Here is a 27,962-nt window from a genome sequence, read left to right as displayed (position 1 = left end):
GTTCAGTTTTACATCAACAGAAATAAATAGCAAAGAGAGACCACAATGTGTATTGTGTATGAAGGTTTTGGCAGCAGAGTATATGCTTCCAAGTAAACTGAACCACCATTTAGAAGCTAATCATCACAGCATGTTTGGCAAACCTCATGATTTTTTGCGTCAGGAAGTTAAAAGGACAGAAACAACAACAACAAAACAATTTTTTTTTTTTTTTTTAAAGACTGCATCAATACCAAATAATGTAATTTTGGAATTGTAATGCTCCTGCAGTTGTAATTGTAATGCTCCTGTACTGCTCCTGCAGTTGTAATTGTAATGCTCCTGAATTGTATTGCTCCTGCAGTTGTAATTGTAATGCTCCTGAATTGTATTGCTCCTGCAGTTGCAATTAAGGAATGTTTGAGATTCTTGATGCATTCATATCTGAAAATGATTTGAATAGGCATACGTATGTTGATGTCTGTACTGATGGATCTCATTCCATGTCTGGCTACTATGGAGGATAACAGGCATTTACTTGAAACAAATCGCCAAATGCACTATGGACTCATCGAATTATTCATAAAGAAATGCTTAACCCATTAGCCGCTGGTGTTGCGTTGACGCAACGATCAAAATAAATACGTATATAAATATAACTACCTAAGCTATTTTATACCAGCAGATGATTTGTGTAGGGAATATTATGAAGATTATTTCTGTAAAAAAATGTTTGCCTTCAACAATCATTTTGTTTATAATAATTAATCTCATATTTTAAGCAAAATTTTCGACCGGGTATTTTTGCTGAAAATATTTAACGAAAGAATCGCTGTCTTTATGAGTGATCTATTTTTTGGCAAAGTCACCGTTTATCAGAACATTACATCAGTCAGATGTTTATATTTGTGTTGGGAAGGGAGGGAAAACAGGTGTAGCGCTGACGCAACGTCAGCAGGAAACGGGTAGTCAATCTCCTTTTTCACTCATTCTTTTGATGTTCTGATTCATGTTTTGGTTGTTTAAAAATGCCTAGAATGAGGTATCTTACATTAGAAGAAGCCCTTCAAAGATTTTTTGATGAAGAAACAGATGATGATAATGTTAATAATGACCAGAATGAAACTGATATTGTTGTTGTTCCCCCAGAAATTGCAGAGGCTAGTGACGAAGAAGAAAAGAATGGCAGTGTTTTAAATAATGATAATGATATTTTACCAAATGATATTGCTGGGGAAGTTGAAATTCACGTAAGTAGAAAGTTTCAGCCTTCTAAAAGTATTTATAGTCATACTAAAAAGTTTAAAAAGCAGAAGACTGAAATCTTGAAGTGGATAAAAAAGGAACTGTTAGTTATGTCTCAGGAAGAACATGAAGAAAGAGATAGAAGAGAAATTATAAAAGACAAAACATAAGGCAAAATTAGTGCACAGATTTTCAATTTTCTTTTTGGTTTAAACATTTACTCTCTTCTCGTTGAACAGACAAATATATAAGCTCAGCAAAAAAAAAAAAAAAAAAAAAAAAAGAATGCCCAGAATTTATTGCACCTGAAGCCTATATGAGAAGATTTATTGGAATATTATTGCTTACAGGATATCATTCTTTACCTCAAGAAAAAATGTATTGGTCTTTTGATAAGGGCATTTCTGTTCCTGTTGTACAAGAATTGATACACGTTTGCAGTACAGGAATATGAAGCAGAATTTGCATTTGACAATAGTAAAATTGATAATACTGATAAATTATATGAGGTGAGACCGTATTTAATCTTACTAAATATCACCACTTTTTACTACTGGAAATTTAAGTCTCTTTTAGATTTCAGACACAAGAATGCATTATTCCTTTTGCAAACTCCTATTGAGAGTGTAGAATTAGCCAGAAATAGATCAGTAACGGGAAGACCTAGTAAATTCAGCATTCAAAAACCACTGCATGGAGATGGTAGACATTTTATCGTAAAGTCCATTGATAACAAAAGACTTTGCTGTAAAGAGTACCATAGCCAGACTGTTTATAGATGCAAAGTATGTAATGTAGCTTTACATCATGATTGTAATCAAGCTTTTCATGTCTGAATCTTTCAAATGAAATAATCTGTATTTGTAAAAGAAATACAATGTATATTTTAATATTCAATTAATTACAAGTAAAGTGATTTGTAGATTTATACAGCTAAAAAGTAATCCTGCGCTCCACTCAAAAGAAACATCATACGAGTACAGTCCTACTCACTAAACATCCGTAGTCTTATTCCACTGACGTTGCGCGAACACAACACTCGCTTTTTCCACACGTAAGAGCAAATTTTTTTATTTTTAATGTAAATTTATGTTATAAATGCTTAATTTAATATTTATTATTATTTTCATGAGAAAAGAAACATTCCTTGTAGTTTTGGCGGTTAATGGATTAAATCAAAGCATCTGAGTCCTGCACTGAATCAGGTGTTAGAATGTGTAGTGAATGTGATAAATTTTATAAAATCTCATTCACTGATAGCAAGGTTTTTTAATTCTTTCGCCATCCTCTCCTGTTTGCAAAAATTTCTCTCCAGGGGGCCCCTGCTTTCACCGCATGTAGTGTTGTTTTCCCTGTACAGATATCACTTTCCATCCATTTGCATTAGATGAATGTAAATGAATATTAAGTAAAGTTACAAGGAAATAAAACATGATTATTATTTTTAAAAATATATTCAAATTGTTCTTACATTTTTTTGAATAAATAACTCCATTTCTTTATAAATTTTTCACAGTATGAAAGCTCTAAAACATAGGGTAATGCACACATCCTACATCACATTCTTTAGTTATCGCGTTTCTTTGTGCACCATTTTCCCTAACAACAATGTTTTTCTACAACAAATGTAACATTTCTTGTTTCTTTCTGAATTTCAGTATGTGGAATGTAGTCTATAAAGTGCCTTTCGGTAAGACATGATACATCACAGCTGCTCAAATAACACTTTTTGTGCATTTGTTGTTGGCTTCTAATATTTATCAATGATTTTGTCTACAAGATCAAGCCTGAAAGACAAGTTATCTACTTGCCACCATGTTTCTTGTACAAAAGCTATTCGTTAAACATGGCCATGTCTAATAAATGTCAAAATAGTTTTAAATAATATCTTATTATTTAAAACTATTTTAACTTATTTCTCCCAGCAGGATAATTTGATAGCATCTGATCTAGGTGGTTCACTCCTTCCATTTTGTTGTTATAATCGTTTACAATTATTATTTTTTTTATAGATTTATTCCATGTTTCAATATCAGTTGAGTTGTTATAGACTGTACTCATCAAACATATATCCTTCTTGTCTTTCCGCTTCATAATCCCGTTTTTTTCTCTTTTTTTGCTAAGTAGACGCTGAAGCCATCTTCCGCTATCAAGTATCTTATGCAAAATGGCACGAATATTCATAAAACCCAAGGTAAATTCAATTAGGAATAGAATGCCTGATTAGTGCTGCCCTCTAGGAAGTATTAGAACAAATAAAAATAAAAACCCAAACAAGTAAACATTTACAAAGCGTTTTAAACATTTAAAAAGTAGAAGAATGCTTGAAGTGCATTATGGCCGCCCTACAGAAGTTTGCCTTGAATATGCTAGACGCGCTATACATGACGAAGAGGTTAAAAAACTGCGAGAGGATGTGGGAGCCCAACACTCATATTTGTTGTATTATATAGCAATGCATGATGGTTCTCTCGTAGCAATGTTTTATCCCTTTCCTTTGAATTGCAGGCAGAAATTTTTATTTTCCTTAAAGAGGAAGGATTCAAAATTGCAGATGATTTTACTGATGCAGATTCTTTAATAAAACTGGCATATTCATATATTTTTGAAAAGCTGAATTTCCTCAGTCTCATTGTGCAGAGAAAAACATGCACCTTTTGAAGTCAAAGGAAAAAAATATCATCTTTTATAAAAAAAAAACTCAAACTATGACGAAGAAAATTGAACAGAGATGCAGGCAAAGATTATTTTTTATATAAGAGAAGTTTTTGATGTCAAATGAGCTCAATCTCTCAATCTTTCTAAAGATATAAAAACCATCTCTGAAGGGTACTTGAATGATTACTTAGGGGGGGGGGCCAAGAGCGATGCGCAGTGCAGGGAGAAAGTTATGCCACATACACATGACGTCATGTGGGTGACAGCGTTAGTTGTTGGCGTTTGTTTACTTTCGTTGCATCAACAGTTTGATTTGATTTGTGTTGTTAATTTGCTATTATACCTAGGCAGAAGTAGCAAATTGTGCTATAGCGTTGTGTCAGAATTATACACGTTAATACGTTTTTTGGCGGAAAACACTCTTTACAACCAGATAAAATAACTATTTTTTAATGAATTTATGTAGTTTTCACACATAACTGTGATGTAATTTTACATTTATTTTTCATTTTACTGCTATTTTACATTTAAATTGAAAAATTTCTCATTTTAAATCATTTTTTATCATAATCTTCATTTTGCGTATGAGACTTGAGTGAGATATTTAAACTCAGTGTCATGTTTACCAATACTAAGTACCTGAATGATTACTTAATAAATTCGCGTATCCAACTTCATTCACATGTTTTGGTTACTTTCTTTATATCCCAAACGTAATTATATGTATTGAAGCAGCGTATGGGTTAAGCTTTGCGAACTAAGTAAACTGATACATGCCTCACCGTGAGGAAAGAACAATTTTTCGACCACGCTGATGCAAACATCGAATGAGTGAGTGACATGTTTCCTTCAGTGTTATTTAACTGATGCATACAGGTATGTGTGATGTAATTTAATTAATATAACTTACACATGCTTGAACCTGAAGGAAAACAAATCTGTGTATAATGCTAAAATACAAATAGCGAAAGAGTAAGTAAGATATTCTGTTCAGTGTTATTTAACTGCTACATATGTTTTAATTTTGATTCCATATAACTTGTTTTTAATTATAAGAGAAAGAAAAATAATTCAATACTGAACACATATTTCGAGTATAACAAAAGTATTTTAAGAAACAACCTGATAAAAATACATTAGTAATTAAAAATATTTAATTTGTGTACAGGCTGAATTGAAATTAAGATGTGGTGGTGTATTTAATTATGGCAAAGCACACTAGGGCTATCTGCGTAATAGGTGTGATGCCTTCGTGGAGGACTTTCTCAGGGAAACTGGCTTGTATACACGTTACGCATGAGGAAAACCACGAAAACACCCATGCAGCCAGCCCGTTCGCGGGATTCGGACCGAACTACCAGTGTTCAGCGACTTTACCACTCGGCCCGCTGGTGGGCTGAAACTAAGATGTAAGGCAAGTTTATTATTATTACTATTGTGTGTATATGTGTAAGAAAATGTATTTTAATTGTTCCATTTTTAATTTATGGAAGGAAGAATAGGATGCCAATATTGAAGATTATGTACTATAGTAAATAATCACGTCAAGATAAATGTTATATAGAAATCTTGGGAGTGTAAGGGATTATAAGAGTACTTTTAGATTATACTGAAAATATACGCACTTCTGCTAAAATCTGAAGTGAATCAGTATGAAGTGACTTTTCACTTTAAAAAGAATGTGATAAGTATACTATTTAAAAGTATAATGATGGATATTAAGAAATTTGTAGAATTTTATGTTATTAAAATATGAATTTGTTAAGTCAAATCTTTTTATATATATTTTTGCTTGAGATATGTAATTTAAACTGAAAATCACGATCATATATTTCTCATGAAATGTCAAAGTTCATTTGTATTAAAAAAAGTGCATGAGCAATGAAAATAAATAGAATAATACTTTTTGATTATGTTTTTACCATGGTCTTAGCAGTTATGCCATCATGTGTTCTGTTCAACAAGATTTATTTAGTGCAAACAATACTAGGAAAAAATATTGAAAAATACCTTGTTTTACAATATTTATTTCCCTTAATTAACTTAAATATTGTTTTTCATTTTCTAATGCTTTCCTTTACGAAAAGAATTTAATGTTTACAATTATTTTCAGCATTCGTATGAATTCTGTGCATAAAATAAACATTTTCTCTAACAAAATACTTAATCGAAAAGTACATACCCGGTATTTCTGGCGTATCTACCACATATAAAATGATCATTTTGCTTTAGTTTACATTTTTTCCATTACCAAAATCATGTAGCAGACACGTCGGCCGATGCGTCTTGTCTCCCGGGTGACGTCACTACCAGCAACCAATGGCACGCTTTTTCCGTTCCTGGCCTAACCTTAGTATATTAAAGAACCTTGGGTACTTATCACAGCTAATTATTTGATTTGATAAATACTTTCAAAATGAAAATTTTGACAGGTTTGCATGGATTCAAGATTTATTTAATACTTATGCTTCGTCTGAATTTACTTCAGTAGAAGAAGAAAATCTTACCGAGTTATTTTGCAACAACAGTTAGAAAGTAAAATTTGGCAGCTTGGAATTGACAGAATTTTAGATTTCAATAAAAAAATGAATAACCCCTTTAAGTGATAAGGCTCATCAGATTTCGATTCCATTTGAACATTGTATTTGTGTGAAGCTTGAGTTTTGGGCAGTTTCTGTAATAAAAAGCAAGTATAGAGCAAAAACCAATGCAGAAAAGGAAATGAGGGTTTCCAGTTTAATTGCACGATTTGAGAAAATGTACAGTGATTTGCAGGTTCATCCATTAATCAATTTAATGTTAATAAAGTATACAAAAAATGCTAAATGATGAATATACATGAGTTTTATTTATTTTTAGCTCTTACTTACAATTAGTCATACATTTACTTAAGGTTTGGAGCCGGAGGAGAAATTTTAATTGAGAAAAGGCGAAACGCCACATCTCGAAATGAGAGTTTCCAGTTTAATTGCATGATTTGAGAAAATGTACAGTGATTTGCAGGTTCATCCATCAATCATTAATTTAATGTTAATAAAGTTTAAAAAAATGCTAAATGATGAATATACACGAGTTTTTACTTAAGGTTTAGAACAGGGAGGGGAATTTCAATTAAGAAAAGGCACCACACCTCGGAAAAGTTAGGGAACCACTGGTCAAAATGAAAACATTCAACAATATATCACATAAGTCTCAGAGAAAATACATGGAGCAAATAATAAAATTTCAACTAACAATTAAAATCTTATATGATATGTAAACAAAAATATCATCCATGATTCACAGGATAAAAGCTAATTAAACAACTAAGGTTTGTCGAGCTCTGCTACATCTAGAAGCTTATCTCAATGTCAAGCAGACCATACAAGATTGCAAAAGAGTTATTGCTTTAGCCTGAAGCAAATGACCAAGCCATAAAAAGGTTAAAATAAATGTTTTATTTAAATCTTAAATGAACAGAAAACCCTTCTTGCAGTACAAACCTCTTCTACTTGCAGATATTTAACATAACACAAGATTACACACAAATTAGATTACTTAACCTAGCTCAAGATAATTAATGGTACATAGCAATTGCATGATAGTAATTGCAATGCGGAGTTGCCAGAAGTTCTAAGTCTAAAACATTTAAACCCTCAACTTAATACACAATTTACATTCTCGTGAGAATTTCGAAAGAAGTTAAAGTTTCAAACCATAATAATTGGTTAATGCTATAGAACACCTATGGTTAAAAATGCATTAATTATTTTTTCTTATGAAAAAGAAAAGCTGCAAAAACAGCATTAAAAATACATTCACACAGCGAGCTGATATGTGATTTTACGATCAAAATGTTACCCATATTTTCAAGTTCAAGATTGCTTCATCGTAAATTACAGTCAACCCTCGCCGAGCATGGATTTGCTAAACACGATTTCGCATATAGGCATTATTGTAATTGTTTCCATTTAATTTGTCCAATGCTAGAATTTTATTCACACTCAATCCAGTATTCATTTATCAACAATTAAGGCTTATTGACTAAAAATGAAGCCCAAGAAATTGTACAAATTACAAAAGCAAATAACAGTGAAGGAATTTTCAGTTATGGAAGCAGAAGAAATCAGAGAATCAATCAAGAAATGATAAATTGGATATCTTATAACATAACACAAGCCACTAGTGAAAGCAGTGATGAAGTACTTATGTAAAGTAAAATGAATTGTTAAAAAAGGCACACTAACAGTCTGATTTTGAACTGGAGATTGATCCAAATGAAGAAAGAAGAAAACCATGATAGGCATTGAAAAACTCCACAGTCCCTACCATTTGCATCATGTACTTATTAAGCAGTAACAAAAGCCTTCCAATATCATTTACCTTGTTTTTCCTTTTTTATTACCACAATATTTAGGTTTGTTCAAATTATAGATACTTCCTTAATCAGAATTATACTAAACATTTTTTTTTCCATAGAAAACATTGTGGGATGCGATTCTGCTGGACATGTTATGTATTAATGATGTAACTCCCACATTAGGCAAAGGTCTACTGTATTTTAAACATCAAAGAATTTTCATTTTTATTTCAAATCACAGATGGAAATAAAATTGCATACCAATTTCTATTTAAGTGTTATACACACTATATTATTATATTACAGGTTATATAGTCAAATCTAACTTTGTTTAGCTTTTTCAATTAATCTTCCATTGTTTCCTTGAAAACACTATTTTTTTAAATGTGAAACTATTTGTAGCTTTGGGTGGCACTGTATACTTCTTGTTTCTCATATACTTGAAGCAAATGGGTATATTACCAAAATACACACAGTACAAAGTCTGAGATCTTAAATTGTCAGGACTTCGGTAATTCTGGCTATCGACAACATCCAGATTTTAGATCATCAGTTTAAATCTATTCAAATGACTGCTAGACATGGCAATATTAGGGTACCATTTATTGTTAAGATTAGATAAAAAGTGCTAAACCTCCCACAATTACTCAAGGGCCAAATATGATCCTGGCCAACATCAATAAAATTTCCAATCAATGTAGTGTCACTGGCCACGATGTCACTCCCTAGTCGGCTGGTGACAAACATAGCCAATGTCATCCTTCCTTTTTTGTGAATAACTTTTCATCAGTATTCAAAATTTTCTTCATCCATCTATTTTATTGCTAGGATAACATAAAGAGAAACTGGCCTATACCTCTCATGCAATTATTCCAGTTATCCACTGTGTTGCGATCTCCAGCAAGCTCCAGCTTGCAAAACTGAATAAATGTTAACTACTGACACTGTTAGTAATTGAATTGTATGGTAATAACAAAAAGTATATGTGATCCAATAAAGCATATTTGTGTTCAGAAGATTGTTTTTTTATTTTTAATTTTGGGGTTAACATAAGCAGCACAGCCATTTGGGCTTTGAGTTAAAATTTTTCTTAACATAGAATACCTTTTCTTGAAGAAATATGATCGCTACCTTTTCACCTTTTAGCAAATTCCAAATTGTTCCATTATTTCCAGGTATTTTACTGAAAAATCATGGCTGTTCCAGTCAAAAGTGATATGCTAGAATCTCCGCCGGGGGGGGGGGGAAATCACATTTACTAGAGACTTGCACCTTTTATTTAGTATTATATTCTCCATTCTTAGATTTTTTAAATATTTAGTTTTTTCTTTTGGGGTGGGCAAGATGTCCAGATATTAGATAAATCTGTACATTAGACATCGAGATTTGGACTTGGTAGTGTACGTCATCAGATAGCAAACAACTAACTTTTGAACTAATCACAAACATGACACAAAGTTTATTTTCATAGACATGGTTTCCTTTCGCCTTTACCTTTTTCTTATCCTCCTTTTATTTTCATTCACTAAGTTTCTAGTAAAAATCTCCCCATTACATGCTTATTTTCCCTATACATTTTAAAGATGTACAGAATAACATGTTCTATCAGAAACTTTATTTATAAACCACATCAGCAGATTCCAAATTCAGTTTCATGCTATCAATCTTTTTCTGCATAATAGTGGAAGTTACTAATAGAAACTTGGATACATAACTGAAAATTAATAAAGTACTGTAATAAGTACAAGGTAATGCACTTGAGATAAAAATGGTTGCTGATACACATGAATTAATTCAATATATGTGGTTACTGATCTGCACATATGAATGAAGTTTACATTTCACCTCTGCATGTAGTTTGTGTTTTCAGATAGCAAATATTTTGGGGTTTTTTTTAATAGCTAAATATTAAATATGGTTACTATTTTCAAAATGCTTATCTTTGGGAATCAACAAAATAGCAGAACAAACATTGGTACTCCTCAATTAAAGCCATACCACATTGGTATCTCTTAACCCATGACTTTGGCTTCACACTAGATGAAACGGAAGAAGTGAAAACAGCAAGAAGAAAACATTTTATAACAAAATCCTCTAAGAGTTCATCATGGGAGAAGAACATGGCCACTATTATTCTTTTCCCTTTTTATGAACAAACTTTTATCAGTTTTCATAATTTTTCTGCATACGTTGATTTTAATGTTAAGGTAAAATAACAAGGAACTGGTTCACTTATTTCAGTCAGCCATTATGTTGCAATTTACCTGAGGGAAGCTTCAGCTCACAAAACTGAATACTTGTTAACTCCTGACATCATAACTAAATTAATTGTATGGTAATAACAAAAGGTATACGTGATCTAATACAGCATGTTTGTGTTCAGAACTCGAATTACGAGTTAGGATCTATCCTGAGAGCAAGTTGAGGAATTTTAAGATTTATTTTGTATGTTAACGAAGAAAGGGCATTCATTGGTAATTATTTTTTCACCAACCTACCATGTGAAAAACACTAGCCATTTTAACACATCTTAAAATGGAAAATGACTAACCAGAAGACAATTTTTTTTTTTTTTTTTTTTTTTTTAGAACTATCAGTGGTTAAGACACAATAACACGCCGAATAAATACTAATTCAGAAGTCAAACAACAAAAATCAGCGTTACATTTACAAAATTTTCACAGGACTAGTTTCGATGGTTTTACCGAACCACCATCTTCAGCTGCAAAACCGCAAATGAAGCAGATAGGAAATAATGATTAGATAAGATAAGGAAGCCTGGACAAGAATAAGCAAGTGGCGCCATCTGTTGCTGAAACCAGAACTAAAACATAATTTCTTTAAAGGCCGAAGGCAAATTTGGATTGGAATTAGGATCGTTAACTAGAACAGAAAGATTTTTATGAATGTAAAATGCCTTTAGAAAATCCAGTTCTCCAATGGAAGATGTTTTTTGAATAATTTTGGCAGCAGAAAAACTGAAAGTGTGGTTTTCAGACCAACAATGTTGAGCAACAGAAGACTTCTGTGTTTCCTTTTTTCTAACATATGCCTCATGTTCCTTGACGCGAAATTTTAAGGCTCTCTTAGTTTGGCCAATGTAAATTAAACCACACTGGCAAGGAATCCTATAAATACCCCAGGAATTCATATCCGGAATGGGGTCCTTGAGTATGGAACTCTGAATTTTATTGATGGGAGAATAAACAACCCGAAAGTTAAATTTCTGCAAAATATGTGCAACTTTATAGCTAATTGATGGAAAGAAGGGAATGACAACAGAATTTTTATAATCTCCTAAAATAAGAGTGTGGCTTTTAGTGTGTTGAGATGAGAATTTTTTAACTGCTTGATTAATAATGTTGGGTGAAAAGCCCCTGTCAATAGCTATTGCTTTTAAATAATTTAGTTCTTCATCAAGGGCTGGTTTGGAGGAGCAAACTTGAAGAGCACGGAAAACATAGGAATAAAATGAAGCTAACTTTTGTTTAGTCAGATGACATGATTTAAAGTGTGGTGGAAGGCAAACCGATGAAGGTTTACAGTAAACTGTAGTACTGAAGTTGGATGTGTTACGTGTGACCAGAATGTCGAGAAACGGAAGAGAATTGCAAGTCTCAAGTTCAAAAGTGAACTGAATAGCAGGATCAATAGAATTCATTGTTGAAAGAACTTTATTTAAATCATCTTTATTACCTTCAGAGTAAAAGTATCGTCTCCGTCTGTTGCGAATTGTGCCAGATTATATGCTCTTCCCAAAATTCATAAAAGTGGTATTCCTATCCGCCCTATTGTATCAAATTTAGGTACTGCCTCGTATCCATTAGCTAAATATTTAGTTTCTAGATTTTCAACTCTATTAGACAATAACATTTACACCATAAAAAATTCAATAGCGTTTGTAAAAAAAGTTTAAAACATTTCTCCTAGTAATTTACTCATGGTTTCTTTTGATGTAAAATCATTATTCACCAATGTCCCAGTGGAGGGTGCATTAAGATGTCTAGAAACCAGACTTTGCGAATTTCATTTCTCTTGCATCGAAATTGATGAGCTAATTTCTCTCACTCAACTCTGTTTGAAACAAACACATTTTTTTTTTTTTTTCCAAAATAAATATTACAAGCAACCTGAGGGATTAGCCATGGGAAGCCCCCTCAGTCCCATCCTGGCTGATATCTACATGCATTATTATAAATCAAAATTGTTTGAAACTTTGAACTTCCCGGCATGGTTCCGCTACGTAGACGATACTTTTACTCTGTTTAAAGGTAATAAAGATGAAAAGATGATTTAAATAAAGTTCTTTCAACAATGAATTCTATTGATCCTGCTATTCAGTTCACTTTTGAACTTGAGACTTGCAATTCTCTTCCGTTTCTCGACATTCTGGTCACACGTAACACATCCAACTTCAGTACTACGGTTTACCGTAAACCTTCATCGGTTTGCCTTCCACCACACTTTAAATCATGCCATCCGATTAAACAAAAGTTAGCTTCATTTTATTCCTATGTTTTCCGTGCTCTTCAAGTTTGCTCCTCCAAACTTGCCCTTGATGAAGAACTAAATTATTTAAAAGCAATAGCTATTGACAGGGGCTTTCCACCCAACATTATTAATCAAGCAGTTAAAAAATTCTCACCTCAACACACTAAAAGACTCACTCTTGTTTTAGGAGATTATAAAAATTCTGTTGTCATTCCCTTCTTTCCATCAATTAGCTATAAAGTTGCACATATTTTGCAGAAATTTAACTTTCGGGTTGTTTATTCTCCCATCAATAAAATTCCGAGTTCCATACTCAAGGACCCCATTCCGGATATGAATTCCTGAGGTATCTATAGAATTCCTTGCCAGTGTGGTTTAATTTACATTGGCCAAACTAAGAGAGCCTTAAAATTTCGCGTCAAAGAACATGAGGCATATGTTAGAAAAAAGGAAACACAGAAGTCTTCTGTTGCTCAACATTGTTGGTCCGAAAACCACACTTTCAGTTTTTCTGCTGCCAAAATTATTCAAAAAACATCTTCCATTGGAGAACTGGATTTTCTAAAGGCATTTTACATTCATAAAAATCTTTCTGTTCTAGTTAACGATCCTAATTCGAATCCAAATTTGCCTTCGGCCTTTAAAGAAATTATGTTTTAGTTCTGGTTTCAGCAACAGATGGCGCCACTTGCTTATTCTTGTCCAGGCTTCCTTATATTATCTAATCATTATTTCCTATCTGGTTCATTTGCGGTTTTGCAGCTGAAGATGGTGGTTCGGTAAAACCATCGAAACTAGTCCTGTGAAAATTTTGTAAATATAACACTGATTTTTGTTGTTTGACTTCTGAATTAGTAACTATCAGTGGGTTTATTGCTGAGAAAGAGATTTTCTCTATAATAACTTGACATTTTTACAGTAAATTCCTAAAAATGAGCCATGATAGACAGAATATTAGGGTTGCCACTCAAACAGGAGAATAAAATTCCCTGACTTTTCCAGGTTTGCCAGGTATATTTCGAGAAAATTCCAGTCTATCCGCGTAATGTACGTTGGCTGTGCTAAGAGGTAAATTAATTATGGTATTACTTGTACTGTGTAGCAAATTCACTTAATTATTCAATAAAGCTCAGAGGACATTTATTCTTAATTATTCTTGGTACACTTTGTTTGATAATTTTGTTTACTTTTCCACTTAAAAAAACTTAATAAAATTCAAGATATATACATTGGATAACAACTGTATGTTTTATTTAATTATTATTCATGATCATCCCCAGTTCAACACGAGACTAATCCGGTTCTTATAAATCACAATGCAATGCTAAAAGTTAGGTTAGATTTTAGGTAAATTTAATTTGTGTGAGGTGTATTCTTAAAAGGCACCTTAACACTTGAAAACACAAATATTATTATAATAGGAGTTGAAGATTGAGATTAGAATCTGCCTAATCTGGAATAAAATAAGGCTTTTTTTTTGCAGACATTCTGCAGCTAAACGAAAGAAAGAAATCTATTTAATGATATTTTTTTACTAAATTGAGGTATTTAATATTTATTTCGCAGCATACATAAGGAAAAAATATGTGCATTAAATTTCGTGATGTCATCATACTGCTAGAATTAATTTCAGGATTATGCCAGAGAAAATTTCCTGAAATTTGGAAATATTACTTACTAATGATAAATAAATTTAGAGGGAAGAAGCAACATTAAATGATATGAATAACATAAAATAAAGATAATTTCTTAAAAATTTAATTAGAATAATAAACGATATTTTAGCGAATAGTTATATTACATGGTTATCCTAGATGATTGATTACTATTTTTTTATTTTACTGCAAAATGACAACGTATTTATTAAAAAGAAAAGGAAAAAAAAAAAAAGATTTTGCGGTAAAATCCTAGTATACGATACGGCCTTCGCATGATTTTGAAAATTGTCGCCAAGAACAAAATGACCCGTTTACTGCTCATCATCATGTCGCCAAATCCCGCTGTACCATACATGGAGATTATTCTAACCAAAGAACGTCTATGTAAAAAGTGGAGGGAAAATTTGCCAAGGGATTTGGCGACGGAACCTGGCGGCCAGAATTTCCCTCTCCGCGATGTGTACAGGAAATTGAGAAACACGTGTTAAGAAGAAACGTTCTTTGACAAAAAAAGAAAACTACGAAAATCCGTTTTTAAATTACTGCGAAAAATCCAAAAAGAAACGTTTTATCAAAGAACGTTTTTTTCTTGGATTTTTCACAATAATTTTAAAAGCGGATTTTCGTAGATTTTTTTCCCCCTCAAAATAACTAATCCATGAATTAATTTACTTGCACCAAAAAATATGTTCTTTTCCTTTAAGAGTTTAAAGAAATTTTAAACGACATTCATTTTATGAACTCTTGATAACGTGACCTTCGAACTTCGACACCGGTTTCGAGCTTTGGCGCATGCACAGCTGTTTCCCGCTATGATGGAACGGAGCCACGTCTGTTGCCAAACCTTGGTCTGTTGCAGAGAGGTTTTCCTTCTTAACAATACATATTTTTTGATTCTAACCTTCATGGTACCGTATACTAGGATTAAACCCATTTTGTTTTATATGAGAACAGGTACTTTCTTTAGTTCATGCACTGCACATGCGATTCTCAAGGTTACTGGAAACCAAACGTTGCGGGAAACTTGCTTTGCCTTTCTAAAAAGACAATCAAATTGGAGCTGCGAAAATTGGCTCTATGCCAGCTGCCCGAATGACACTCACGTGATACACAATTCACCAAAAAAGTGATCTTTTCCGACGTCGGTGCAAAACTCGCCTTTTTTGGCGGGATCCTTGTATGAAATTCCCTGACATTTCCAGATTTTGACTAAAACACTTAAATTCCCTGACTTTTCCCTGAATTTTTTGGTCAATTTCCAAATTACCTGACTTTTTCCAGCTTTCCAGGTAGAGTGGCAACCCTGGAATATGATAATTAAGACTTGTGTGCAGAGAGTCTGTCAAATGATTCCTGCAAGAACAAGTTCACGAATGATGATTTTCGTGACAGCGAAACTTTATAACATCCTTAATCTTCTTTCCAACCAAGAATTTCAAACACTTCTGATTTAAGCCCAGATTCGGAAGATTCTGATTCTGCAGAAGAATAGTCAACAGTAAACAATCCACAAGTCATCTAAGAGTTTTTAGACTACATAAGAATAAATACAGAAAACATTCCAGATAGTGTAGTATATATATTATATATGCTACACTAAAATATTAGATTTATCACTAAAAGCACCATGGAAAAGGTAAAAATAAGGCAGTAAAACTGCAAATGTACTGTTGGGCGGTCGTAGTCATAAACACATATCAGGATGTGCTGTCATTGACGTTGATGCTGGCACCCATACCTCAATAATGCAGCTCGCTTGTCGTTCCCTTTATTGGATATTGTCTGGATGATAAGCAGTTCTACTCTCAGTTAGTGGCCCCAGATCATTGGGTATCTACAAGCCAATGACAGACCAAAGCTACTCTTCCCCAAAAAGAATACGCAAGCCCAGTCCTTTTTAGTCCTGTTGGGATGCTCATAAAAACCATTGTACATGGGCAGTTTGGTGCTGTCTGAACAATGAAACATATATAATGGACATTTAGTCCTTCTCCTAAACATCTGGTTACTGCTTTTAGAGAGATCTGGTATCCTGAAGTAGCAAGAAACTCTTTGCTACCAGTTGATCTGTGATGTGCCAGTTTCTTTTTGGAGATAGGATAATGTATCTGTCTCCTGCAGCCGTCCATCAACTCTATATACCATCAACATTTGGCATTAGAAAAAAAGCAAAAAAGTGCAATTTTTGACAGAGACTTTTCATGGAAAGATAAGACATACATTAGAACCCATCATGGGCACTAAAAAAAAGGAAAAAGGTTTGTAGCAATGTCGTGTGTAGTTTATCAAGAAAACATGCAGTGCAATGCAGTATGTGTATAAACTTTGAAATTCATCCTTGCACAAAGGAAAGTGCTTTTTTTTTTTTTTTTTGAGAAAATGTTATTTTTTGACACTTTAACAGACAATAGTTTTGCTACAAAGCAGTAGTAATTTGAGCACGACTTGCAAAAAATCACCCACTGTATGGTGAGAGTTTTGTGAGAAAACACCCATTTAAGATATGTTAAAAAATAGCGCACTGAAAATTACATAAAACAGCAATTAACTAACAAAATTAAAAATGCAAGAAACATCTATAATGAAAGAGTAAAAGTTATATAAAACAAGCATCCGTAACAAAAGCCTCAAAATTTCATAAAACAGCAACAAATTAACTAAATTAGAAATACAACAAACATCCACAATAAAACACTTAACGTTGCATTTTCTTGATCCATGTGCACAGCAACTTATTTTAACTATTTAAAAAAAATCTGAAAATTGCTGAATTCTCGGCAATAATAGCAAATTGGTACTGTTTTAATTGACAGTATCCTATTTTAACTTTGAAAAAAAGGTCAGAGAACTCAAGAATTCTCAGCATTGCAGAGCAAATTGGCATTGCTCTTTATGTACATACCAACCTATTTTAACTTATATATATATATATATATATATATATATATAAAAAAAAAATCAGACAGCAGAATTCTTGGTATTGCAGAGCAAAGTGGGTAGCACGTCTCTCCATGTTCACATCAACTTGTTTACAACATCAGAGAATGTGGAATATAGGTCGATGAATTCAACAATGAAAAAACATCAGAAATCTTTTATTCAGAAATACCAATTTTTAATTTTTTTTTCATATTAGGCATTCAACTAATAATTACATTAATCAGTAATTGTGTTAGGAAACAATCAAGACAACAAGAACTGTAAGACTGACAGAACTTACCAGACGTATATTCTTTAGATAAGCAATAAATAAAGTGAACAGCTATCGTAAACGATTTTTGCCTATTCTCAAACTAATTTCCTACTTGTATTTCAACATTTTGCTGGCAATTTCACTGTACATTTTCATATAATTTAATCCTTTGCTTTATGAGATTCCAAAATGGCGCCCATTACAGATGTTCGCCAAAAACATCACGAAGAAAACTTTGTGGTCGAAAATAAAGCAGTTCGAAAATATCATGGAAAAAATAATGTACCTACAAATCATCGCACGATGATAACATAACAGACATGCGTTTTTCAGGCCTTAATGGATGTAAATGGATACTCACATAATGATTTGTGAGCACAAGATGGAAAGAAGAATAATTTTTACTTTCATATTTTTGATTAACTAATAAATATTTGCTGAAAATGTAAAATGGAAACTTATGCATAGAAAATTAGTTCAATTTATAGCATTTAATAGAATTTTAAACTGATATAGTTAACTAACTAAGGTCACTAACCCCTTCGCGCTGACTGTCACGTATACGTGCCAGCAACGGACACACTTATCTACCGGCCGACACGCAGGCGTGCAAGAGCATTATTGCGTTTTCTACCGAATGTCATGTATTTGTGCCGCTTGCTACCTTGGAACGTTTTTCAAACTATAATTTCTGCCACAAGATGGCACTGTATGTCCATATGGTTTTAGATACATGTAGATTAGACCTTCTACTCGAAATGAGAGAAGCATGACTCACATACACGTGTTTTTGATTATATAAACAAACGGGGAACTAAATGTTTCCGAATGGCGTGATTTATGACGTCTCTTTAAATCGCACTTTATTCGCACGTGGTAGTTGTTTATTGTAAGTAGAAGTTTTATATGTGCTAAAGCGTTGAGTATTTCGGTTTACAGTTCAGTTTTTAGAAAATAATTAGATCTTGTTAGACGTGAATTCTTTCTGTTTTTATTGTTTCAATGTCGAAGCATCGAAAATGTTTAACAGAGCATGAAATAGCAGAAATGATGCAAAATATTTCGGATATTGATTCTGAAATTCTGATATTGATTCTGAAAGATTAACTGAAAGACATTTTCCAAAACTTTTTTCAGAAGTGACTGATAAGAAAATGAGACGACGATGCTTCGTTTGTTCACATTCCCAGAAAAATCCTCCAAAACGGCAAATGAGTTATTACGAGTTCAAGGAATGTAACATGTGACTGTGTGTAGATCCCTGTTTTCAAATTTTTCATACAAAAAGAGAATTTTAAGTAATATATTTAGTTTTCAGATGTATAATGTTAAAAGTCATAAAATGGTGAGTAATTAAAATAAAATGTGTAAAATATGCATTTAAACAAGAAATAAGGTAATTAAAGTATATATATATATATATATAAAATATTTATAAAGCATAATCCGTTTAAATACGCTATAGAGCATTATTAAACAATGCGTTGATACTTCGGAGATTTCATGGATTTAGGCTTAGTAGCAAAAAAAGACCCCCAGGAGAGACGCTCGCGGAAGACACTGCTGGCCTCCGCGATAAGCGCGCATTTTCGCTACCCGGCTCGAAGAGGTTAATAAATTGGTTTTTCATAAAGTTTTACTGGTAATTTTTCATGAAAAGTATAAGCTAAAAAAGTACAGAAAAAGGAAGATTAAGTAACTATATGCCCTTACCTATAAAAAATTGTCAATTTAATTATGAGATTATTTTCTTCACTTTTAACCCTTTGCGGCATGGTGGGTCAATATGTGTCCCACCTAATTAATATTTATTTTCTCAGTTAGCAATTTCCATTAGAAATTTTCTAATCTTTTAAAAGTAATCGATTTTAGTTATTATTTTTCTCAATAGATGTCGCTACTATACCAGGGCTTAAGTTTATAAGCAAAATATATTCAAAATGGGATCACAAGAGTGTAATTAATATTTATTTTCTCAGTTAGCAATTTCCATTAGAAATTTTCTAATCTTTTAAAAGTAATCGATTTTAGTTATTATTTTTCTCAATAGATGTCGCTACTATACCAGAGCTTAAGTTTATAAGCAAAAAATATTCAAAATGGGATCACAAGAGTGATATTCAGGTATCTCGAATTTTTCAATATTTAAAAAATTTTGGTATACAATTTAGGATATGTATGATACTTTTTAATATTCAAAGGTATTTTATTTTCAAAAATCTTAATTGGATTCAATATTTTATAACATTAATTTTGCGGTTGATATAAGTGGGTTAAAATTTGTCCCACCACACACTTAAATTTCCGCTCGATAGATGGCAGCACTCACGATTATTTTTTCTTTTCTTTTTTACATCTACTTTTTTCGTGATTGCCTGCGTTTTTACATCCGTTGTATGCTCTGATGTGCTAAAATGTCTAGAAAAAAATTAAAAACTCGGGAAGCTTTGGATCTTTTTGCTGAATTGCCATCCGATTGTGACTCAAATGCTTCAGATGTCAGTTCTGATTCAGATGAAATTGAAATTCAGGAGAGAATAACTGAGGTTGAAGTTATTACTGAAGAAGAAAGGGAAGTAGTTATAATTTGTATTGCTTTTTAAAGACACAGAATATCTATGCATGTGACACTGTAAATATGAATCGGAAGTATCTACCCAAATATTTAAAAGAAGACAAATTTACGTCGAGAAGAGATATAAACTTTTCAGTTAGCGATGATTCAATTTATTGCGTAAAGTGGATGGATAAAAGATCCGTTTCTATCCTGTCTTGCTTGGAAAAGGCAATTGAAATGAAAGAAATTAATAGAAAAGAACGAGATGGAAAAACAAAAAAGTACTATGCCCAAACAGCATTATTTCATGTAATAAGAATATGGGATATGTCGACTTATTTGATCAACTGAAATTACTATATGAAATAGACTGCAAAAGCAAGAAATGGTGACACAGGATCTTTTTTTACTTTTTAGATGCGAGTATAGTAAACGCATTTATTCTATTTAAGTTTGTTTGCGAACCCAATCATGATGTAAAAACAATGAAAGATTTTCGTCTCTCAGTTATAGAAGGTCTAATGGCACTTGGAGGCAAGAAAGAACTGAAAAGAAAATTGAAATCCCCAGTTCAAATAAAAACTAAAAAACCGTTCATACAACCAGAAAAGAGACAAAAAAATGTAAGTCACATGCGGAAGAGAACGTCCAGGAGAAGATGTGCATATTGCAGCACATTGAAAGAAGAACGACAAACATTTTGGATGTGTAAAACATGTGAAGTGCCTCTATGCTTACAAGAGAATGAAACAATATATTTTTCAAAGTTTCATGAAAAATAACGTTTTTCAATTTTAATCATATATAAATGTTTTTGAATCAAGTGCCAATTTTAATATTTTATTTAGTATCATATGTACAAGTATCAAATTTTAATTTTAAAATAATATCCAAGAAAATATTTTCTTCTGTTCCTAAAATTTAAAAATATTAAATATATTGTACAAAATGCATTTTAATGTGTTTATTATCAATATTTTAGAATGCATGCTTTATTTTGTTTATTCATTCCACATATGATTTTTTTTTTCCTGCTATATACCAATATGGTATAAGACATGTGCTAGTTGCATGGTGGGACAAACGGTATTCCACCTTCCCCCGTAAAAAATAAAAGCGCAGAATTTTTTTCAAGCTTGAAAGGCACTTAAGTAAGTCCATCTGACTTATTCTAAGGCATTTTTTTAAAGATAAAAATATATTTTTAATATACGTGTCGCAAAGGGTTAACTGATACTCTCACTGTGAAAATTATTTCTTATTTGTTTAAATTTCTTGTTTTGTTCTTTATAAATTTATTAATTAATAAAAAATATGAAAGTAAAACTTGTCCTTTCAATCTTGCTCTCAAAAATCATTATGTAAATATCCATTTACAATTATTAAAGCCTAAAAAATGTATGTTTGAGATGTTATAGTCATGCGATGATTTGTAGTTACTTTATTTTTTACCACAATAATTTCAACGACGATGTTTTTTAACTGTGAAGTTTTTTAACCGCTTTATTTTCGACCAAGATATTTTGTAACATGATATTTTAGAACTGTGATGTTTTCTCTTTGCTTTATTTTCTCCCACTATGTTCTGTACCAAGACGTTTTCGCTTTGCATTGTTTTCGTCAACGACGTTTTCGGCTGTAACCCCCATTACATGCTGGCAGAATGTGCACAACCCTCATTGGGCTGCCATATAAAACACATGTTTGCTATTATCTGCATCAAAACTGCTATTATCAAACATAGCAGTTTTGATTCTTCTTATCGCTGGGGAGATAACATGAAAGTATTTGAGGAAATGCTTCATATCCATGTTCTCCTGGATTTAATTCCAGTTTTATTATTGCACTGTGTGTGCTACTTATTGTGCTTATTTTCAAAATAAATTTTCCTTCTTCCTATCTGACTTATTATTCAAAGAAACATCAATGATCTGATCCCGCAGCTTGTAACAATATTTTAATTTACATATCAATTTTGCTTTAGCTTACTTCACTTAAAATTAAACCTTTAATTTGATTTCAGTTTTCCTCTCTTAAGATGAGAAAAAATATTACATTTATTAGTTAACTAATCTGAATCCAATTTTCTAATAAAAAAATTATTTAAAAGTATAGTATCAAAAAACTTACCTCATAAGATAATGATGCATTATAAGCATACAATATAATTGTGTCTGATAGCATTTTGTTATACTTAGCCAAAGCCAAGATGCAGTTTCTTAACCTTGCAATGCTTTCTCGGTCAACTTTAGAAATACACTGAAAATACACTTTTTATTAGCAACTAAACAAACAAATAGCATTCAGATATAACAAAAACATAAAACGTTTATATACAAATGAAAATTAAATAATTTAGAAATTAAAGTTAATGACCTAAAACTGAAATAGTACATTACAGTAGAAGTGAAAAAATTGACGGTTTCGCTAATGCGTATGTCGGATTTGTGCAACAATTATATGGTCCCACAAAATTTTCATAAATATTATGAGGTCCTGGGATTGCAAAAAAATCTTAATAATAAAAAGGGATTACTACTGAAAAAAGTTTAAGAAGCCCTGCTATAGAGAAGTTACTTTCTTTTACTGAAATCTCTGATTCAAACCATTGTTTTGTTTTCCAAAATGAATATTTTTGAAAACATCAATCAACATCAGTATCAAAATTTCAGAAGTGTGCAATCACAACCAATTCAGTATCCGTACAGGTCACTTAATTATCAACCATTCCCTTCTTTAAGTTATCATAATAAAGTGCCCAAGTCTGAACATAAAAAAATGAGTTAAATGTCCAAATTGGACAACAAAATTTACCAGGTATCACAGCTAATGGTTCACAGGTAAACGTTCTTCCTTACAATATTTCTAATAGTATTGCTATTCAAGATGAAATCATTTCTGATAAACCTACAAGCAAATTATTGTCTTTATATAATCAGATTTCTGTGGTGAAAATTATTAAAACACCATGCAAAATAGGTAAACTCACTAATGATGTAACATTTTATGTTGTGAATTCTAATTTAAATTATTTATTATTGTCTTTGCCTTGTCTTTCACTGTTCAAATTACAACTGGATTTTAATAATTATCAAGTCTACCAGTTTAAATACCAGATGAATATAAAAGTTAAATTAGATAAGTTTTTTTCAAAATCTGGTATAAATACTAAAAAATCTGGTAAATATTTTGAAAATAGTGAAAATTCTGATGGTAAATTACAAAAATTGCTGAATAATTATAATCATATATTTGCTAAAAGTAAATATGATGTTGGTTGTATTAATAATTGAACCCTCTAGAGTTGTGTTAACTTCTGAATTACCAATAAGCCTACAGACCATATCGCGCATCCCCTAAAGATAATAGTGAAATTAAGAAACACATAGATGAGTTGTTAAATGCTAGTATAATTAAACATTCTTATAGTCCTTATGCTGCACCTGTAACTTCAGCAGCTTATAAGCACAAACAGGCAAAAAGTAAATTGTGATTGATTACAGAAAGCTTAATCAAATTACAAAAACTGATTCTGAGCTCATTCCTAGAATTGATGCTGTATTAGATCAGTTAACGAATTCCATTTCAGATCATGTGACACTTTAATGTACAGGATTCTGGGTTCAGATTTCATGGGCAAGTGCGCATCAGAACTGTGCAGGGAGTAAAATTTATTGCTGTTATTTTTAGAATGAAACGGAAGTTAAAGGGCTAGCTGGATTTCATATTTTACATTTATCAAGTATATATATTTAATAAGAGACTTTATGCTCATCCTGCATACAGTCCCCAATGTGGATCCTAAAATTAATAACACAATCTACAACTACTCATTCCACTGACATACTACTAGCCATCACATTAGCACAAATGTTACCTTCAAAATACAGCTTTCAGCAGTTATTCCAAATGACCGCAGGATTTCACACTCAAGCCAGGGTTTCCACTGAAATTCAACTTTCTGAACTTTTCAGTTTTTCATGACTAAATGGAACTATTTCTCTGATTAACATGATCAACGACTTTTCAAATTAAATATGAATAATTAAATAATTTTACTTGGCTTGTTATCCAGCACGTAGCAAAAACAAAGAATATTACAAAAATTTACTTTAGCTTACTTATTACCCCAAAGGTGATGTCTCAGGCACCAGTCATGTGCTGGCACAAAAAAGCAGCATCCTATTGTTTATTTTAAAGTTTAATCAGCAGTTTAATTTCATGCAAATATCATACTTGAATAACATTCTGAAACATATTTTGCAATAATATCATTGTAACTATTATAATAAATTCACTTGTAATATATATCTGGTTGTAACAAACGTTTTCCACCAAGAAATGTTCTTAATTAAGTATTTAAAAAAAAAAAAAAAAAATTTAGTATGGTTAGTAATCACCACCACTTTAGTATGGTTAGTAATCACCACCACTTTAGTATGGTTAGTAATCACCACCACTTTAGTATGGTTAGTAATCACCACCTAAATCTGTGATTTTCTGCCACCATTTTTGTAGTTTTTCAAGCCTTCAGCCGAGAAACTTGTGGCTGGAAGTCCAAAAAACAGATCAACCTCATTTCGGACGTCCTATACAGAATACAAGATAGCACCAGCAAGATGTAACTACAGGTGAGAAAAAGGTAGAAGTCCAAAGAAGCGATGTCAGGGCTACATGGTGGGTGTGGTAAAAGATCCCATTTGAGTCCATACAGAGTCCAGGCGTTGAAAACAAACACATGTGGTCTTGCATTACCTTGATAGAACTCAGATCAATATTTTTTCTTAATAGCAGCACCAACATGAGCTATCATCTCGTTGTACACCTTACTGTCACGGGTTTTATCTTGTTTCAGATACTGTTTGTGTATAATACCATGGCCATCCAAACAGATTCAAAACATGATCTTTTTGTTAGTCAAACTGCAATTTCGATCCTGCCAATGGGCTCACCGGGTGCAGACCAACTCCCTTTTCGGCCTGTGTTATTGAAATAAATCCACTTTTCATCACAAGTGACGATCCAGTCCAGAATTTTGTCCCTGCGATGATATCCGAGCAGATTAGTGCAGGCCTAAACATGTCTGTCCTTATCTGCTTGAGTCAGCTGATGCAGTACTTGGTGATTGAACTTGTACGTCAAGTTTATGCGACGAATAGTGCGACTAATGGACATAGTGCTAACGTCTAACTTCTTAGCAAGCTCTCGAGTAGTTGCATACTTATCTTCTTTCACAATTTCTCACAGGCGGGCTCCATCATCATCAGTAGGCTGGCCAGGGCGCTCTCCTTCTTGAATGTCATAGTCCTTGTTTTTGAACTTTCGGTACCAAACCTTCATAGAGTCATATGATACAACATCAGTACCTAAATCTATCTGTATACGATTTGGCGACATTCTGTAGCTGACGTTTTGCAGCAGAAGTGGAAGTACATGATGGTTCTAATCTGGTAGTGTGATAGTTCCATTTCAGACACCTTAATGATAATAATATTTTTTTTACAAATTTCACAAGACAGTCTTCTAAAACAAGTCTCTTTCTTTCAAATGTCAAAAATCGTTTGACAAAATATGATTAAACACAATCCACTTTTCACCACAAGTGACAATCTGGTCCATCATTCAAATGCTGTTGCACACAAACTGCCTGCATAGATGATATTTGCGGTAGTGAGAAACTTTTGTTAAAACCCAACATATTTGTTTGCAATACAGTTTCATACAAAAATAATGCATACTGTTACTTACTTTGATCTATATTACATTTTTAAATGCTGCGCATCAGCGCTTAATGCAATATTGCAGAAATAATTTTACCTCTAATGCCAATCACGCGCTGGCACATAGTCCTAAAATTCTATGCTTAAAGTGTTAGCAACCAGTGTAGTACACATAATAATCTTTTATTACTTTTTTGAATCACATTTCTTATAATAAGTAAATCGGCCTATGGATATGATCTACTTCTATCACACAGCATTAACTATCAACACAACCTCACATGACCAGCAGCGAAAGTGTTACGGGAGTTTGAAAATATTGCATTTCCCAGCAAGGATTGAGAAAGCAGATCAAAAGTTTACAATCTTTCGATCCCATACAGAAATGCCCAAATTATTGATACTTACTTTCCCCATACAGAAATACCTGTCCTGTATGGGGTTATGCCAGTCGTATTCATATAAACAAATTCCAAATATTACAAAATGTAGATTACAAAACACTGATTACGAACAGCCGTTAGTTTATTTCAAAAGGAACTTAAAGTTAAACAAATCAAGACCAATATGGCCAAATTAGCAAGGAAATTCTTTAACAATATTTCTAAGATAAATAATGTAAGCATTCCAAGCTTAGACTATGACATCAACAGCATAAATAATGTCAGAAGACCTTGTGCATTACTAAGAGTGCTAATATGTTTTTATGATCCTTGTAATTATTTAACTTTTATCTTAAATCTTAATTTTTAACATTGTTTCATATTCATTTATAACTTCATACCTATTAAATTATAAATGCTGATTCTGTTCAAAATTTATCTCTCCCCTTGATTTCGACATTACCAATACCAAATATCTAGCTCTGAAATCTCTCCCACCTCAAATTTACTGCCAAATAGCCAAAGTGCATTTTTACTCTCTTGCCCTATCATTTAGCTCCAGGAAGTTGCTCTCCTCAAGTTGACGCTCCTCAACATTCTGACAAATAGCTCACTATTCATCAGAATTTTATTTTCTTGCTCACTTCTCCAAAAAACTTTGTACTGAAATAATTTTGGATATAATAGATATAATCATTTATCATACCTATTTCAAGCCTCATGGTCTTCGCTATAATAATCAGAGACTTTTATGCTCAACAGAAGCTATTTCACCAGATCTAATTTGAGTCTCTGAATTATAGCCTATTTAATCAACGTTCTAAACTACATGCCAGTGCTATGTTTATCAAAGATATGTTTTTGAATTTTTCATATGTTCAACACAAGGTCAGATGCTGCCCAGGAACCTGCATCTGTGATTTAATCACCCGACTAAAAATGTTTAGATTTTCCTTTTCCAAATGAGTAGGTTAACTGAACCCAGTTAAACTGAAGAAGGTATCAGTTATAGCATTTTAATTTTTCATTGGGTAGTTTCCAAATCTATCTAGAGCTTGCTGACACAATTGCCAAATTTTAATCCAATTAAAATTTGCTGGATGAAACTGATAAAGAAGACGATAACAGCAAATAATTAAACAAATTAAACATAGTTAATCTAAGTTATAAACTCAAATGAGATATTATAATATTACTCAATTAATTATCACATCATGGAGCATCTTCCATGATGACAATAAGCTTTGCCATTAAGCAGAAGCAATGAATAGATGACTTGTTTCTAAATCAGTCTGAAGATTACTATGACACAACTTTAAGACCTTAATCTGACTGAAATCCATAGAATGAAACTGAAACAAAAGATGTACAAAAACAGCTATATTTATTCAAAAATAAAATTCCCTCTACATTTTAGAATAAATTTCAAGAAATAAATATATAAGTGAATACTTGACAAGAGCATATGTTCTGATTAGGATTCATTTGTTTTCGGTTAGAATAAAAGACAAACTACCTAACTACATGCAATATTTTACTATGACACGAAAAGAATAGAAAAGATTAATGTACATTATGAATTGTTTCAAACATACTAATGGCAAATAATTATTGCTCAACTAGACAAGTTTATTAAAATTAGTGGTAGTTATCCAGATTACATATGTGGTATAGTTACCTGTGTGGTTAAGGAGTCTTAATTATTCTATATAGTATTCCTATTAAATTCCTCTTTTCAT

The 27,962-nt window shown here is 32.2% G+C and overlaps 1 protein-coding gene across 5 annotated transcripts in view; it reads right to left on the bottom strand.

Moving 5' to 3' along the window:
• Positions 1-27,962, bottom strand: part of Rrp4 (exosome complex component Rrp4) — a 78,912-nt gene that overhangs the window by 15,811 nt on the left and 35,139 nt on the right. For 3 of the 5 annotated variants that reach the window (XM_035362973.2, XM_035362972.2, XM_035362975.2), the window contains exon 7: positions 22,251-22,379. In XM_035362973.2, coding sequence (XP_035218864.1) covers positions 22,251-22,379 — 129 coding nt within the window. Of the gene's footprint in view, positions 1-6,064; positions 6,232-22,250; positions 22,380-27,962 lie in introns of all 5 variants that reach the window. The other 2 variants (XR_015039506.1, XR_015039505.1) reach the window with 2 other exon arrangements.

The sequence above is a fragment of the Stegodyphus dumicola genome, chromosome 2, assembly GCF_044657685.1.
Source record: "Stegodyphus dumicola isolate Sdum_Otavi_A_Nest chromosome 2, ASM4465768v1".
Taxonomy (NCBI): Eukaryota; Metazoa; Arthropoda; class Arachnida; order Araneae; family Eresidae; genus Stegodyphus; species Stegodyphus dumicola.
The sequence above is the reverse complement of the archived record's forward strand: the minus strand, read 5'-3'. Positions and strand labels throughout refer to the sequence as shown.